The sequence below is a fragment of the Periophthalmus magnuspinnatus genome, chromosome 1 (genome assembly GCF_009829125.3).
Source record: "Periophthalmus magnuspinnatus isolate fPerMag1 chromosome 1, fPerMag1.2.pri, whole genome shotgun sequence".
In the NCBI taxonomy this organism is placed as follows: domain Eukaryota; kingdom Metazoa; phylum Chordata; class Actinopteri; order Gobiiformes; family Gobiidae; genus Periophthalmus; species Periophthalmus magnuspinnatus.
Window position 1 is genome coordinate 6,825,146 of NC_047126.1, and position 18,051 is coordinate 6,843,196.

The 18,051-nt window shown below is 42.6% G+C and overlaps 1 protein-coding gene across 1 annotated transcript in view; it reads right to left on the reverse strand.

Annotated features, from left to right (window-relative positions):
- Positions 1-6,469: 6,469 nt before the first annotated feature.
- Positions 6,470-18,051, reverse strand: part of LOC117371607 (uncharacterized) — a 57,463-nt gene continuing 45,881 nt past the window's right edge. Inside the window, exons 49-65 of the mRNA XM_033967339.2 lie at positions 17,592-17,810; positions 17,014-17,184; positions 15,921-16,070; positions 15,771-15,835; positions 15,074-15,203; positions 13,871-13,956; positions 13,662-13,791; positions 12,835-13,025; positions 12,371-12,461; positions 11,336-11,465; positions 10,740-10,924; positions 10,350-10,517; positions 10,044-10,180; positions 8,576-8,742; positions 8,360-8,454; positions 7,568-7,985; positions 6,470-7,093 (exon numbers count right to left, since the gene is read on the reverse strand). Coding sequence (XP_033823230.1) covers positions 6,999-7,093; positions 7,568-7,985; positions 8,360-8,454; positions 8,576-8,742; positions 10,044-10,180; positions 10,350-10,517; positions 10,740-10,924; positions 11,336-11,465; positions 12,371-12,461; positions 12,835-13,025; positions 13,662-13,791; positions 13,871-13,956; positions 15,074-15,203; positions 15,771-15,835; positions 15,921-16,070; positions 17,014-17,184; positions 17,592-17,810 — 2,628 coding nt within the window. The 3' untranslated portion in view covers positions 6,470-6,998. The remainder of the gene's footprint in view (positions 7,094-7,567; positions 7,986-8,359; positions 8,455-8,575; positions 8,743-10,043; positions 10,181-10,349; positions 10,518-10,739; positions 10,925-11,335; positions 11,466-12,370; positions 12,462-12,834; positions 13,026-13,661; positions 13,792-13,870; positions 13,957-15,073; positions 15,204-15,770; positions 15,836-15,920; positions 16,071-17,013; positions 17,185-17,591; positions 17,811-18,051) is intronic.

Sequence of the window (18,051 nt, forward strand, 5' to 3'; positions counted from 1 at the left end):
CTAAACCAGGCAACTAGGCATGAGTCTAACCTGTCATATGCACTTTAAAAGGCTCATATTACGCTATTTTCTGATCTGATCTGTTATAATGTTGTTTCCTCATCACAAACAGACCTGGAGTTGTGTTTTGTTTCACTCACACGTTTAACACATACTAAAGCATGCATATTTAGGCTGAGTTCTTCTCTCAAACAGAAAACACTTGCGATGTCATGTGGTAGTACAGGAAGTGCTCCACTGTGTTTTTAAATTCCAAACACCTGCACTAGAATCATTTGGATGATCTCAGCCCTGGAATTGCCAATCTCTACTGAATTAAATGTAAAAAGGAGCTGTTAACTTGAAAACTACTGCTTCATGACAAGTTGAAACAGAGCATTTTGAGCTTTGGAGATGACTAATAATAAAGGGATACTCAAACATGTGTGAATGAAACAAAACACAACTCCAGGTCTGTTTTTGATCAGGTAAAAGTATAATATGACTTAAGCATCAAATTTGCGTAATTTAGGACCTTTACGTTGAACTTGGATAGCGTTTTTTGCAGCGCAGGTCTAAAATGGGATTAAACCTTGACTAAAAAGCTCTCAGGCAGGTGTAAATCAGTCCAAACTAGCACTTAACTGGGTCCAAACCAGGACTAACCTTGGACTAACCCAGTACTAAACCAAGTCTAAACCAGGCCCCAGCTCATGTAGCCTTGGTGAAGTTTTTGTGTTGAATTTAGACGAATACTGTGCCAAATGTCTAAGTCTATGCTTCCAGTCCGCGGTGCGTTCACTGTCCTCCTGAAACACCGTGCTTTCCAGTGCTGTTGGAACACTCCCAGACCAGGGCTTTTCTTCAACACAGACTATTTATTTAGTTTTGGTCAGTGCAGCCTGTGGTTTGCGCTGGCCAGTGATGAGCACTTGATTTTGAAATTTTGAAATGTAAAAAAAAATAATCTATTTTTGCAGGAATTGTGAAATTAACCAATGTGATTTTGAATTGTTCAGATTTTGTAAATGCTGCGCACTGTTTACAAGTGAAAGATTTGTACTGATTAAAAAAGATCTTTGTTCAATTTGTAGCATAATCTGTCCTGAATTATCAATAATTTGCAGATCACAGAGACTAAAATTTCTGGTGGAGGGTAACATGCTTGTCTCTTTGTTATTGTTTTAAAGGGAATGCTCCACAGTGCTGCATTAAACTTGTAGGTCACGCCACCAGGTGAAGTTATTTGTCAGATCTGTGGAGAGGCAAGACTGCTGGTAGTGAAATGCATGTTTTATCAAGGTATTAAAGAGGAAGTATTATGAAAAATTGATTTTATTTTATTTTTTTTAGCTTTCTACCATGTTCTAACATTGTTCCCTCATCATAAACACGTGTGAAGAGGTTTTATATAACAGCCATGCATGTTTGAGTAATCTAGCGATCTCTCCCGGGCCCTATTCGAATCCTTCTTATGGTTAGCTGTAAGATTCTGCTCAAAGCTCCACCCACAAGCCGACGTCATCCACACTCCCATGTGACAATTCTTCATAAATATACAAAAACATGATCCAAATCGATACACTACAACTTCACAAACCTGATGTGATGTGTGATAGTTTCATTAGCGGGGTGCACGGTGATTGTGTTCTGATAGTGCTCTGAAGGGGGAGTGACTTAACTCAGAGCTCCAAAAAAATTAAAGTGAAACGTATAAAATATGTTAATACGTTGTTTTGGGCGAATATAACTTTTTTAGAACAATAAAGGGCAACACCGTGAAATACATGTATAAGTACTAAAGTAAAAGCATGTTGTTGTTTTTTTGGCTGCGTTTATTACATTGAAAAACTACTGTGAACAGGCTTGCATCTCCACAAACCTGAACTACTCCTGCTCGTTTCCATGGCAACGTTGTTCGGCTATAACGTATGCCATAAAATGTATCCAATCTTCATCGAGAATGTTCCGAAGTATGGATTTAACTTTCTTTTTCCATGGAATCGTGCAGATGCCTTTAAGCAAAAAACCATGCCATACTTTGGAATATTCCGTGTGAAAACATTTTATATCCATGAGGAAAAGCACATGGAGGACCGTTAAATGATTCAGCCCGACCAGGAATCAAACCCAGGACCTTCTAGCTGTGAGGTAAGACCGCTAACGACTCTGCCACTGCTATAACTCGTGTGCATAGATGTGAAATACAAATGAGTGTGTACAATGTTCTCCCCACAGAAAGCCAGTGTGTGGGATTGGGAGCGGGTGACCGTGCTGCATTCAGGGACTAATCACATTACGGGAGAAGCAGAAGCATGTGCCGTCTATTTTGCGTGTGGGAGCCGTTTATGTGCAGGACCGTGGTACGTTCACTGACACATTCTGCTGATTCACACAGGGGCTTTCACACTTGACTTGTGAATTGCAGACGTGCCATTTGAAACTTTATCTGTAGATCGCTGAGGTAAGAATAACGTATTGCAAGTTATTCATGGTGTAAAGACGCACTATGTCGCTTTCCTCGTCCCACCTGGTTGTCTCCATGGAGATGTTTCTGCTTTGTTCGGAATGTTGTACAGTATGACACAACTTGTCTTCTATTACAGTTCATTTTGTTTCTAGAATAACACCATGAAAAACATCCGCTCTGGCCATGACCTGCATGTCTCCAAGGAGATGGAGCAGATTAATCCCTGGAACATTTATGCAAAACCATAACATCTCAAAGGTAATCCAGTGTCTTCAGCCCTGATATCGAAGTTCAAACATAAGAGATAGTTCTGTTACATTACAACCAGGATATCGACTGAACTGATACTCGAGCCAGCAACATTTCATGAGTCTCTATGGAGGCAAACGGGTGTAATCTGAAAAGTTACATAGAGAATGAGGCGTTTAGTTTGTACATTTTTTTAACTTAAATCTGGATCTCTTTTAGTGGAGAAATTAGATTAAAATCACAAATGAAAGAGTGGGTTTTGGATATCTTAAGTATCTCTCAAGTAGTTTCCTAAACCAGACAAAGAATAAAAAAAAAAAAAAAAATGCCTGTAGTGCTTTTATCTCAAGCAACCCGCCCAGACACGGGGAGAACATGCAAACTCCACACAGAAAGGCCCAGGACATGAGCCCAGAACCTTCTCACTGTGAGGAGTCCCAGACGTTTGGCCACTGCTCAAATGGCCTCAGAGCTCGGCTGGTCTCATTTGGTTTAGACGTGGCCTGATGTGACGTCAAAAGCCCACAAGAGGAGGAACGAGGGAGGAGACGAGGAGGAGACGAGGAGGAACAAGAGAGGAGACGAGGAGGGGGGAGGAGGAGACAAGGGGGGGGACGAGGAGAGGGAGGAGGAGGAGACAAGAGGAGAAACGAGGGAGGAGACGAGGAGGCGGAGGAGGAACGAGGGAGGAGACGAGGAGGAACAAGAGAGGAGACGACGAGGGGAGAGGAGGAGACAAGGGGGGGCGAGGAGGGGGAGGAGGAGACAAGAGGAGGAAGAAGGAGGAGACAAGGAGGAACAAGAGGTGACAAGAGGAGGAAGAAGGAGGAGACGAGGAAGAGGGAGGAGACAAGGAGGGGGAAGGAGATGAGGAGGCGGAAGAAAGAGGAGATGAGGAGGGGGAAGGAAGAGACGAGGAGGAAGAAGGAGGAGACGAGGAGGAAGAAGGAGGAGACGAGGAGGAAGAAGGAGGAGACGAGGAGGAAGAAGGAGGAGACGAGGAGGAAGAAGGGGGAGACGAGGAGGAAGAAGGAGGAGACGAGGAGGAAGAAGGAGGAGACGAGGATGAGGAAGGAGGAGACGAGGAGGAGGATGGAGTAGATGAGGAGGGGGAAAGAGGAGATGAGGAAGCAGGAGTCGAGGAGAAGAGGAAAGAGGAGATGAGGAGGAAGGAGGAGACGAGGCTGAAGGAGGAGTTGAGGAGGACGAAGGAGATGAGAGCGGGAAGGAGGAGGTGAGGGGGAAGAAGGAGACGAATGGGGGAAGGAGAAGAGGAGGAGGATAAGAGAAGTAAGGAGAAGACAAGATGAGGAAGAGGGAGAAGACGAGCGGAGGAACAAGGGAGGAGAGGAGGAAGTTACAAATAAACTAGGAGGGAGGAGACAGGGAGGATGCGGAGGAGGGAGGATACGGAGGAGGGAGGAGGGAGAATGTACAGGAGGCTGAGAGAAGTGAACTCGGAGTCAGAGCTTGTGTCGACCAGAACGCTCCACTTCTCTGTGAGTATTTAAACTCTGAACTTTAGAGCGACGATCTGTTTAAATAGTTTTACTGAGTTTTACAGTTAAATGCTAAACACATTAACTGTAGTACATAAGAGAAGTACTTTTTTATATTTGTGACTGTGTTTAACCTGTGTTTTAGTGGTATTTCCTGAGTAGTTTATATGTATATACCCAAACTAAAATATATTGCATTATTAGACATTATTATATACACGGAGTTCACACTATCACTGTCACTAATACAAATAGATTCTTATACTATAGTACACTAACGCCATTTCAAACTCGATTTCGATACAAAGGAATAGACTCAATACTTAAAACTGATTCTGACACCGCGATAATAAAAAAAAAAAAAAAAAAACACTTTCTTTAGACAATACAGTGTGATATTCAACATTAAATAGTAGCACTTTCTTTTATATTCCCATGTGACCTTATATCTGTGTCATCTCTCAGTCGTCCAGTAGTCTGTGTGTCTTATACAGCCCAAGATCATTCTAAAGTTATTCAGGAAAGGTTCATTTCTGTCCTGTGAATGTGACTTTTTTAGTATTGATACTTGCTCAAATGAGTATCTAGTTTTGGTATCGATTAGAATCTGATTTTTGATACTTTTGATAACTTTTTTATACTACACAAACTTGCAGCCCCTGTTGTTTAAGTGCATTTTATAGTCTGTGTAGGTGTGTGATTGGTTTGAATAGTACAGGCTGTAGATGCAGATTGCCCTGGGGCAGCTGTGGCTACAGAGCTCCTAACTCTGTCCCTTTGTCCGCAGGCAGGATGGCCAGCAGCACACAGGTGGCAGTGGGTGAGTCTACTTCTGTTATGTGTGTTGGATGTTTGAATGACTGTGATAAAGCTGTACATGCGCCCTCCTCAGTGGCCCCAGCGCCCCCATCTGATGGCCCCGTGCAGCTGCTGTGCCCGCGCTGCCAGCAGGTGGTGCTGTCTAAAGTGGACTACACTGCGGGCCTGCTCACCTACCTCTTCTGTGGAGGCCTCTTCCTCTGCGGGTCAGACATTTGAGCCATCTTTAAAGTGCATGTGACAGGGTTTCATGTTTTTCTAATTTTTACTTGGTTTGGTGGGATAGTCCCTGTGCTCAATATTTATCATGGTTTTAACTTCAATTACGAGGTAGTTTGTGGGAAAAAGTTAAAAGTCCAAAAAGTTTTAAAGCAGAATCCCAATACTATGTCATCGACACAGAAAATCACTCAAAATCAATTTTTCTGACAGTTTAGACCTTCATTCAATAAAGTAAATGTGTTGCAATTCATTTTCATTAGTCTAATCAGAAATATTGTGTCATTTAGGTGAGTTTTGGCCCTTGCTAAAGATGGTGTATTATGCAAATTCTGATTTTTTTCCCCCCCATAACCTGCTTAAAACAACTACATAATCAATAATGCTAATACAATTGCCATTTGGTCCACAGAAAACACATTTATTCCCCCTCAGAGCTATGAACTTCCTTTAACATTATGGCTGCTTGGTAACAGTTATAGAATTACCTCTGCGGGTGTAAAATGATAAACTTAAATACAATTAAAATACAACAAACTAGACAAGCTCTTTAGTAAAATGTACGTCTAATGATGTTAGGGTTAGGCCATGTCACCAAACCAGTCATGTGCACTTTAAACTGTTCAAATATAAGTATCAAAGCCATGTAGTAAATGTGACATGTCTAAACGTGATGGTGTGTGCTCCTCAGCTGTGTCCTGGGCTGCTGCCTCATCCCCTTCTGTGTGAACCGCCTCAAGAATGCCAAACACTCATGTCCCACCTGCAAGAGCCCGCTGGGAGTTTACAAGCGCCTGTGAACAGCTGTAAGGTCATCCTACAAGAACCGCCTGTGAACACCTGTAAGGTCATCCTACAAGAACCGCCTGTGAACTGCAAGTGCCTTCTACAAGAGCCATTTGCACTCTTCAGATATCCAACTTGTGGTATTATGCTTTACATTTGATTTTATAATATTTTTGGACACTTCTAACATAAGAATTATATGAATATGACAAATGTGTAGAAATAAGCAGCACAGTGGGTAGAGAAATAGGTGAAATGGCAGGATTATCATCAGTTGGGTGTTTCCATATTTTAATATTGTGATATAGTTTATGTAACACATTTTGTTGCTTGTTTAGATAAAAGTAAATGGTTTGTGTCAAACAGTTGAAGTATTTTTTGATGATTAAAATGTATTTCATAATCTGCTTGTGCAGGTAGAGCTTTAACAAAGAGACAGTTGTAAAATGTATTTGTGCATTTAAAAATAGACAGTTGATTTTCACAGTATACATGTCATGTGATAATCTTGAGTCTTAAGATCCTGCATCAATGGAAACAACCTTAGACAGTCCAGTCCAACAAGGTTCAAAGCTGCAAACCTTTATTATTATACTATTATAAGACATATTCATTGACTAATCAACGGTGTAAAACAAAAAAGATTTACATGAAAAATTATATTTTTAAGACAATTTGTGCAAAAAGCATATTTGATCTGATAAATTATATACATCACTGCACATAGGTTATAGAAAACATCCTGCCCTTGACACTGTATAATCTGATAATCATGGTAAACTCTTCTAGATAAATCTTTCATTTGTTACAAAAGCTGAAAAATAGTCTGCTGTAATAATAAATATAAAGAACAATCAAACGAGCTCCTGAGGGACTTGTACTGTTGAATGTGTCTAAATCTGGACTCTTTGTAAAAGTAAGGACTACTTGAGACGGCTTATAAGACTTCCTTCATGATTAGCAGCTCTGCGTCGCGTTTAGGTGAACACACGCTGAGAGGAGCAGAGCAGCAGGAGCAGTACTACACACAGTCCACTGGAGGCGCTGAGGGACACGCCGTGGCTTGGTTTGGCTGCAGGAGACAGATGTAATTATCAGGGTTAAATTATGCATTTTGTCAATGTTAAATTTGAATTAACTTGAAATGTGTATTTAATACTGCACTGCTCAATGGACCCAAATAAAATATACTAAACTGTTTGATGGGGAGTTTCCTGTTTATTATTTGGAACAGACATTTTGTCCCAGGTAAGTCTTTATGAATGGAGTCATTTAGCTTTAGATGTGGTCAAACTTTGGTTTGAGGTAGTGGCCCTGTCCAACACAAACTGATCATTCAGTTAGTGGAGGATGTGATCTGTAATGATTTCAAAATGCCATAAGCTGCTGTTGTCTGTAGTGAAACTAACAGTAGACTGGTCTCCCACAGCGACTCTTGTGCCCTGGCTCTAGTCTACAGTCTAACAGAGTGATCAGATATAGTGACCCTTGTGCACTGGCTGTATAGAAGTGGCTGAGGTGTGCTGCAATCAGGCAGGACACTGACCTGTGGTGGACACTGTGGTGGACACTGTGGTGGACACTGTGTTCGAAGGCTTAGTAGTGGTAGGGCCTGCAGAGGGTGCGGCTGTGGTCCCTGGAGCAGCTGTGGAGTTTCCTGGAGCAGCTGTGGAGTTCCCTGGAGCAGCTGTGGAGTTCCCTGGAGCAGCTGTGGAGTTTCCTGGAGCAGCTGTGGAGTTTCCTGGAGCAGCTGTGGAGTTTCCTGAAGCAGCTGTGGAGTTCCTTGGAGCAGCGGTGGAGGCCTCTGAGGATGTCCGGCCCCCTACCAACCCGAGCCCCAGCGTGTCCAGGTCAGACTGGTACTGGACACTGATCCATTCCTGTACCACAGTGGTGTTCTCGTAGGACTTGAGCTCGTTCAGGTTGGACCCTAGGAGGCTCCTCACGTCACTCACGCTCAGGCTCTGAGGGACACAAAAGCAATGATTAGATGGGTTCTGGTAAAAGGCTGTGCAGCTCCACTGTGTGTGGTCAGTTTAGACAGTAGAATGTGGTGGTGCCCTAGAGGAAGGGCATCTGGCATCTATTATATGGATTTGACCTACATTTGATGAAGTATATTGATATGTAATGTGAATAATATAATAGTGATAAGGCCATATCTGTAATGGTTATTCAGGCCAAACCAAACCTATGTAAAGGAAGAGGCAGATACATACTTGAATAAGAGGTTCTGGTATTTAAGCCTGTACTGATTAAACTAGTGTGAGTAAAGCCAGACTAAGCTACACTGCTCTTCGTCTGTTTGTGTTGAGCAGAATGCATCATGGGAGCACACCTGCACTACGGTGGAGTCCAGTGCGGTAAAGGTTGGCAGATCCATGTTCACATTAGAGGAAACCAGGCTCTTCACATATGACTCATTAGCACCCCCTGCAGGCAACAAACAATTCAAATCAAACGAGACATATGGGATTAGCTTACCTGCTGATATGGCTGCTAAATTACGAGCTAATCAGTGTAATTGAACAATGTAAAGCGCTGTGAATGGTACCGAGGTAGGGCTGCATGAGCTGGTACGTGCTGACGGGCACAGAGGAGCGAGCGGAGGAGCGAGTGGAGGAGCTGCTGGAGAAGCTGCTGAAGGCTTGGACTGCCACACTGAACAGGGCCTGTTTCTTCAGAGTAGAGCAGACAGACACGCTCAGCGCATCAGCGTCTCTGCAAAAACAAACAAGACACATCAGGAGGGCTTTTCCTGTATCTCCTGACACATACTCATCACATCTTCACATGGTTTTATTCTTATTTAGCTACACTGTTGTATCAATATTGCACATCTGTATTACAGCTTTCCAAAAATGTTCTACAAAAAAATTGAGAATTCTGACAAAAAAAACAACAAAAAACTAAAATGAGTACAATTGAATACAAAATATAAATACACAAATGAACTGTTGATGATAATAATAATAACTTTCCATTGCACATTATAAAAACAACAGTGTTTTATTTTGACATGAAATTCTGCTATTTCATTATCCCCAACATAGTGTTTGTTCCTATGACCAAGAGCACAGTTTGAAGATGCAATTTGATTTGACTTTATAAGGACTTAAAATAATTAAGTGAGATTCAGGAGCAGGACCACACCTCGACCTCCTCCTGCTCCTCTCCAGTGAACCACAGCTCACCTCAACCACACCTCTACTTACCACCACCCTCTGTCTCCTCTCTCGACCCCCTCCCTCCTGCCCCGTATTTCTTGTTCATCTTTCAACACAAAGACCTCACCATCTACAGAGAGGGGTCCTAAATTGCCTGGGCTAACTGTCTGAGACAGAGCCCCCATCCTGAGCCCCCATCCTGAGCCCCCATCCTGAGCCCCCATCCTGAGCCCCCACCCAGCCTCCACATCTATCCATATGATCAATGAATATCTTTATCTTATACATTGTGCCTCGCCTTCACCTTTTGTGGCCTCGCTGTTTCGCAGACTTTTTTGTGCAATTTTACATGCTTTTTTTTTTTACAGCATCTGAACGTGCATTGTGTTCGGTGTCCTGATTGGCTAAGGGACTATAGAGCATTGTCCATCAGTCTCATCCGTGCCGTGTCTCCTGTACAGTAGAGAATGTGTTCAGACAAATTTACATAAACGTTCGATCGACACTACAGTGGAGCGGCGCCAGGACGAAGAGGCACGGTCAGAGGAACTGTGAAATACACGAGTCACTATTAATTAATTCAACAAGAGAGAAAAGTGAGAAAATGTTAATGCCTGTGTGAGAAAAGTGTATAAAGTGTGTGGTGAGGGGGTTTACAGCTGCAAAACATATAGAATAATTGTAAGAAATAAAGCTGACTACTTTGCAGATTTTAGAACGTAACCTCCGCGATAAACGAGGGACCACTGTACCATTGTTGTGGTGTGGTCCTTGCTGGTGAATACAGTCATAGAAGAACGTTTTGTCATTTAGTGCGGTGCAGCAGGCCTGTATAGATCCATGGAGAGGACTGACCTGAGGCTCTGGGGCAAGATGTTCTTCAGGACCTGGGGATCTAGAGAGCAGAGGTTTTCTCCTCCCACAGCGTTGAGCTCTGCACTGCCCAAACTGTTCCCTGGTGTGGACAGATACCTGCTGATCACCTGCTGAGCCTGCACACAGCACACACGAGTAACAATACTGCAACATCTGTCCAAATAGCTCCATTTTCAAAAAGCAAGTAATCATACATTTAAAACTAAAGCATGTACTCGAATACTACAATACTATAGTGTAAAAAGTATATTTAAAATGTAAAGTAAAGGCATGTATGTGACTGACCAGGCTGGCGTTCCACTGTCCATCAGAGGGACTCATGAGAGCAGACAGGGTGTCCAGCTCTGTGATGGTCCAGTGGCTGATGTCCTGTGCTGTGGACACTCGAGAGGCAGGGCCCAGCAGCTGCACCTGCTCCTCGGGGATGTCCGGAGAGCTGCTGGCTGCGTACGCCTGCCCAGGAACACAGTCACAAACCAGAGAACAAGGCCGTCAATGGACACTACATTTAAGTTACTGCGTTACAGTTGAGCATTACAGTTATTGTGTTTTTGAGTGCAATAAGATTCTTTAGATTTTAATAAGTGCAAAAGAAAACAACTCAATAAAAGAGTATATTGAAACCAGTCTAATGGTGTGTGCCTGAACACTTTGCAGTTTGAGTGGTGTCCTCACCTCATTGAGCTTGTCCAGCACCACCCTGAGGTAGTCCTCCTCGTCCAACTTGATGGTCAGGGTGTCCAGGTTGTCCTTCACTGTGGTGGCGCTCAGGCAGCTGTTGAACTGCTGGATGTCAGTGTAGTCGAAGGGGAAGGTCTCGTCACTGATGGTCACCTGATCGATCTCTCCCACCGTGCAGCCTAAAGCACAACACACGTTAGGTTTACAGGTTTTGTGGGGACATTACGTTGATTTACATGCAGAGATCTTAACCATAATTACTATTTCCCTAATTCATATACACTATATCTTAACTTTAAATCATGTTCTACATAATGGACTGGACTCAGCTGGACTGTACTGTAGTGGTCCAGTATAGGCAAGTACAGTGCAGTACTGAACTGTCCAGGATTGTACAGTACTGTCCAGCACTGTACTGTCCAGTTCAGCGCAGTATAGTACAGTACAGTACAGTGCCATACAGTATAGTACAGTACAATACATTGCAGTATAGTGCAATACAGTGCCATGCAGTACAGTACATTGCTGTGCTGTACAGTATATTATAGTACAATACGGTGCAGTACTGTACAGAACAGTGCAGTACTCACCAGCTGCACGTTTGATGCGGCTCTTCAGAGACTCTCTGATGTTCTTCTTGAGGACCCTCCTCTTGCTCCTGGACACTTTATGAGCTTTCAGGGCTTTGAGGAAATACTTGAGGAAGTTCTTTAAAGTTTTCTGTTCACAGGACACAGAGCAGCAGTTACACAGAAGTTAAATGACCAAATGCCTCAAGCGCAAAACTGGGACATACGTACAATACATTTGGAACTTAACTTCAAAAAGTGAATAGTTTGTGAATGAAAACCATGGCAAGTCTTTGAATCTTTGAATCTACAAATATTCAAAGACTTAAATGTGTGAGGGACTCACACATTTAAGTCTTCGCAGCAGCCACAAAAGATGCCTCTTAATAGCAATAAAGGTTCAATTAACTCAACTAAGAGTACCGTGTAAGTTCAGGCATAATCCATAGTGAAAGAAAAATTCAGTTCTGTCAACTGGACAAAAAGTTATCATCCAAATCGCTTCTTCAGTTCTGTTCAGTTTGCTGGTGGACACTGCCTTATATCTGTCTGAAGAGAGGAGCTAACTACACTGAAACTAATACTGGTTTGTAAACAGTTCTCTAACATGTTAGTGCCATATGAACCACTCTGAACACTCTGAGGACTGGAGGGACTGAAGTCAGGACTTAACATGGTGAATCAGCGTTTTAGTTTTATGCAGCTAAAACCTGGAACATTCTTCCTGAAGATGTGAGACAGGCCTCTATTTTGACAATGTTTAAATCCAAGTTCTGTTTAGCTGTGCATATGACTGAAAGGTTTTTATTCTGCACTCTTCTCTTTTAATGTTCATTTTATGATGATTATTTGTGATTATTTATGTTTTGTTTTGTTGTATTGTGATTTTAATGTCTTTTTTATTCTGTAAAGCACTTTGAATTACTTTACGAATGGTTGGTTTAACTTTTTGTCCAGTTAGTTGAGTAAAAGAAAACTTTAATTCTGCCAAGAGTGGTTGCCAGGCAGGAGCAAACAGGAGCAAACAGGAGCAGACAGGAGCAGACAGGAGCAGACCTTATTAAAGTGCTGATAGAAGGAGGACTGGAGGTACAGAGGCAGCATGCCCAGGTCCTTCAGCGTCTGCAAGTTCCAGGTAGAGGGAGCACTGCATGGACACAAACAGAGTGTGCACTGGGTTTAAAGCACTGTAACTACCACAGACTCCACTGTACTATTTGGGAAGAAGGAATAGCCTTTTCAATAACTTAATGCTGCTACCAATATAAACATCGCATCCTCTCATATGAAAATGGTAACACAGCTGTTCTGAGCCAAGAAGCAAAATTGACCTTGTAATGAGCCACAGCCCGCACCCACCCACCAACTGCACCAGGGACTCTTTAAAACTGTTGAGGCTTGATCATACACTGCAAAAAATGCATTTTATTATATGGGGTCTGAGGGTCCTTTCTTGGGAAATGTGTCCCACGAAACTTGTGGTGTATTTTAGCTAGAACATTCAGTGACAGTATTCCTACCCATATGGAGTGTTCCCACTCTCCAGCAGAGTCTGCACAGCAGCGGCCTGCTCTTCAGTGAGGTCGGGGCAGTTCTTGAGCTTCTCCAGGATGGAGGGGTCTGAGTCTTGGATGTAAGAGCCCTGCAGAGTGCAGCACATGTTTCCCAGCACAGACACTTGCTCCTGGTTCAGGCTGGTGCTGTTTATGCCCTGACAGGAAAAAGGAAAAACATGGGTTACTTATTTTGAAAGAGGACAGCATCTCTTCTTTCTAATGAGATTACAGTACAACATTGTTTTTTTGTTTTGTTTTTTAATACATTTTTTATAATGCTGTTGCGGCCTCAAAAACATATCTGGAGCTGTGTTTTTTTCATTCACACATGTTTGAGTAACTCTCCATTATTAAGCTCTCTACATCTCCAAAGCTCAAAATGCTCTGTTCCACCATGTGATGTCATGAAGCGCTAGTTTTCAAGTTATCCGCTACCAGAGCTTAAATTGTCCAAATGATTCTAGTGAAGGTGTATGGAGTTTAAGAACACAGTGGAACACTTCCTGTATTAATACATAACATCACAAGGTGGAACAGAGGGTTTTCTGTTTGAGAGAAGAACTCTGCCTAAATATGCAGTGTTTGTGTGTTAAACGTGTGAATGAATCAGAATGCAACTCCAGTTATGTTTGTGATGAGGAAACAACATTATAACAATAGAGAAATATGGGCAATTTAATGTTAAGCAAGTAGTGATTATGGCATGAGTTAGGCCCTGTCTATGGGAATTGAACGCAAGACAATGTAATGTCCCACAAATCATGGAAACCGAACTTGTGCGTGTGAGTTACCAGGCAGCTCTTGGCGTTGGTAAAGAGCTCAGTTTTCTTGTAGCTCAGAGCCGAGGAGAAAACGGAGAAGTCTGCATCTGCCAGCTGCTGAAAGTAGTCCCTACATCTGGATACAGGCACCGAGGAGTATCTGTGGACAGGGGATAAACACACAAACCATCAGTGTGACCATATAAGCGCTTCAGTATCTCATACTGTCTGACACATACTGGTAGTACAGTAGCACGTCTTGGGGTATCAGGGAGAAGTCTGTGACGTCAGACGAGTTCTGTATGTAGTACGACATGCACGTGAGCTGTAAAAAACAATCAACTGTTTAGATTTATGTCATAGTGATATGGACATTTTAATACCATAAAATAAATACAATATAACATGATACAATATAACGAATAACGAATAATGGTAGTTTCTCTAATAGTACCAAGTTTGGTTATACTAGTTTGGATATAGATTTGGATATAGATTGAAACTTTTATAAAATTATGCAGCAAGTGTCTGGATTTGTCCTATTTATATTATTTTGTTAGGATGTTAAGACTATCAAATAAGTTTCAACGCTTGTTCTAGAGATAATTCTGTCCAGTCATCCATCCATTCATCCATCTATCCATCCTTCTTTCGACACATGTTACAGACAAACCGGAAAACTGGCCTAGTCCAATTTACGAAGACTTTTCAAAGTGCGTGTAAACCCAAGGACTACTCTTGAGGTGTCATGAATCGAATCTCAAAGATCCCAATAACACATCTGGAGAAGCCGGTTTGTACTCGGATGTCTGCTACATGTAACAAAATGTACTGGATCAGATATTGGCTTCAAAGTACTGGACATATACAATTATGTAATAGCACAATAGTAGTCGTAGTTGTCCCAGAAAGTCTCATAATGTTTGAACGTTCATTTAAACAAGGTTGTTCTATAGTTACTTCAGAGATAAATAACAGCTACATAACATGTTTGGGTCAGTTGAGTTTTATTTTTGTTATCAGTCTTTGTCAATATCGGGTATCAGTAGATACTTAAAGCTATTGTACTGGAATCGGTATCAGCACTGAAAAACCTGGTCTCGTGTCTGAAAATCAAACGCGCAACATAAAGGAGATGTCGCTTATCTGTTTCTGCCATAAGTGTGGTTATGTCTATGCCATCCATCGGTTTTCTTCTGCTTTAAGTCTGAGAAGGGATTTCTCCCCAGGAACGTTCCCAGGCTAATAATTGATAGTAAAAATGATAGGCAAGTACTACAAAAGCATCGTAGCCCCTGTTCCCACCTATTCGGTTCTTTGACCCGCTGTAGACTGAGTCGTCTGTCAGGTTCTGGGTCAAAGACGATTTGAATTGGGTTGTTTAGCACACTCAGATTTCTCTGTGCTGTTCTCTGTAAATATAGTGAGTAAGGCCTCCTGACCTGAGACTCCACCAGTGTGACCTTGTCATTGCCTTTTCTGCGACAAGCTTTAATCAGGTTGTTGATGTGAGTCTTCTGGAAGGTTCTGATGCTCGTGCAGGTGAATCCCTGAAGCACTGAGGACGACAGGCTGGATAAAGGACAAGAGGACAAGGTTACCACATCTTGGATAGAGTCAGGACAGAGTAAGGGCAGAGGATAGGAGGGACAGGGTTAGGACAGAGGACATCAGCAACAGAGTCAGGACAAAGGACAGGAGGGACAGGATTAAATCAGAGGAGGAGGTTAGGACAGAGGACAGGAGGGACAGAGTTAGGACAGATGACAGAACAGACAGGGTTAGGACAAAGGACAGGAGGCACAGGGTTAGGAAAGAAGGGACAGGGTTAGAAACAAAGGAGAGGTGAGACAAGGTTAGGACAGAAGACAGTGTTAGTTCAGAATAGACATGGTTATGGCAGAGAATAGGAGGGACAGGGGAAGGACAGAGTTAGGACAGGGGACAGTGTAAGGACAGAGAACAGGAGGGACAGGGTTAGGGCAGAAGGGACAGAGTTAGGACAGAGGAAAGTGTTAGGACAGAGGACAGGAGTGACAGGACAGGGTTAGAACATACAACAGGTTAGGTTAGGGACATATATAGGATAGGTATAAGACAAAGGACCGAGGACAGGGGACAGGAGGGATAGAGACTTACTTGTTTATCCCGCCCAGAGCAGTAGTGGCGCTGTCCACAGCCACTACACTAAAGAACAGCTGCACCTACAGGACAAAACCGAGGGGGCAGTATTACATTTCCATCTAAAAATGATGAGAGACATAAGACTTCAGAAGTGTTGGGCGTTACCTGTTGACTTTTCCACTTCTTCTTGTTGACGTCCTTCAGGATCCTGGGGTTGCTGGACATGGTCACCAACAGGACCCTGGGAACCTGAGAGGCCATGTCATCTGGGACATTCTCCACAATGGCCTCGCTGCTGCTATTCACCGCGATCAGCTGACAAACACAACCACAAGCTTAGTTTAGAGGTTTGTGGGGCTTCTACCAAATGCTTTTTAAAGGTCCTATATTATGCAAAACTGTTGCTGAATGACTGCTCCTACTTCCTGAAAAACATCCCCAGCCTGCATCATTAAGCTGTCTACATCTTCAAAGCTCAAAATGCTCTGTTCCACCTTATGACTCACCCATGGAGTGATAGTTTTCAAGTTCAACAGCTACTTTTTCCTTTTGTTCAGTAGATTGTTCATTCCAGGGCTGTTTTTTCCAAATTATCCAAATGATTCTAGTGAAGGTGTATGGAGTTTAAAAACACACTGGAGCATTTCCTGTATCACCACATGGCATCACAAAGTGGAACAAAGTCTTTTCTGTTTGAGACAAAAACACAGCCTAAATATCTAGAGGTTGTGTGATAAACATGTTTGAATGTAACAAAACACAAGTCCAGATATGTTTTTGATGAGGAAAGAACATTGTAACATAGATTAGAAAATAGCATAATATGGGCCTTTTAAACATTGCAAATCTGAACAAAAGCAACACAGGACCTCCAGAATTCACCCACTGAGCTGCAGAGGCTGCACTAGCACTGACTAATGATTGGCTGCTGGTGCTGGGGTTTAAGTAGTGATGATTCAGATAGGCATTTTAGGATTAAACCAACTGGATTTTAGCATTAAAACTGGCAATCCAAATGAAACACTCATGTGAGGCTCATTCTGTTTTCTGATTGGAGAATAACAATTATAACATCAACAACTTTGCCATTGTGTCCAATATTTTTGTAATTAAGAATAAATCAGCATTACAATTGTTACTAGGAGGAGCTGTATTTGATTTGAACATGTTCACCTTGTACCTGGGGACTCTGTTTATGGAATTTAAAATAAAAATCGTACATACAGTCCCTCCAGCAGGTGGAGGCAGAGCGTAGTACCTGTAGGACAAAGATCTCCTGGGTAACTGTGCTGGCAGACATCATGTTCGTGAGGAAGGCGGGGTTCTTGGATGCGCTCAGGAGCTCGGTACCTTTGATGCTACCAATCACAGAGGAGGGCACGCCCGCCAGCAGAGTGCCCAGCATAATGAGGGACGAAGTGTTACTGAACTGAGAGAGGACAGAGAGCACAGGGTTCATTCAGGCCACGTTTCACAAATGTCATTTACTAGTTTGCTCCTAATATTGTTTCCATGTGTTTGAGCAAAATTTGTCTTTCCCCAGTACAGATAGATATATTATATAAGTAAATACATTCTTTCTGTACAGTCTGCACCTAACTATAAACCGTTTTACTGTCAGAGAATCAGGAAGTGAGCGGTTAGCATGCTGGTTGCTGTTAGCATTACTGTAACAGCAAAACTCTGGCCTCTGAGAGTTGTGATATGTGCTTATATACTCATTGCAGTGAATAATTAGGATACTTTGAATTTATAAGATAGATAAAATAGAGGACATTTTCCCCCCAGTATTTGAAATAAACCCCGAGTGTGAGACTCCATGTGTTTGTGCTGTACCTTCATGACCCCTGAGGATATCAAAGACTGGACAATAGCTCGGGCCTGACCCTGGTTCCACCCAGACACTCCGCTGAGTGTGCCCAGGGCCTGCAGTAGATCTTTTCCTGCAATGACTTTGATCTGCCCAATGGACAGACCTACGTTCTCTTTCCCAAGGTTCTCCAGGGTGTTAGCATCTATGTTATCTCCAAAGTTCTCAGCCAGAGCAGCTGCCACCTGCAAAAAGCAAGTACATAACGTGGCAAGAGTTTGAAATCATGTAGAAGCCATTTTAAGTTACATTTAAAAAATAAATACCGGTAAATACAACATTTGCTAATACTGATGTATTTATTTTGTTAATTTGTGTATTCAGGTTGTGTTACTATCTGTGGGTCAGGTAGTGCTACCTGTTGTGGGTCAAGTTGTGTTACCTGCTGTGGGCCAGGTTGTGTTACCTGCTGTGGGTCGGATTGTA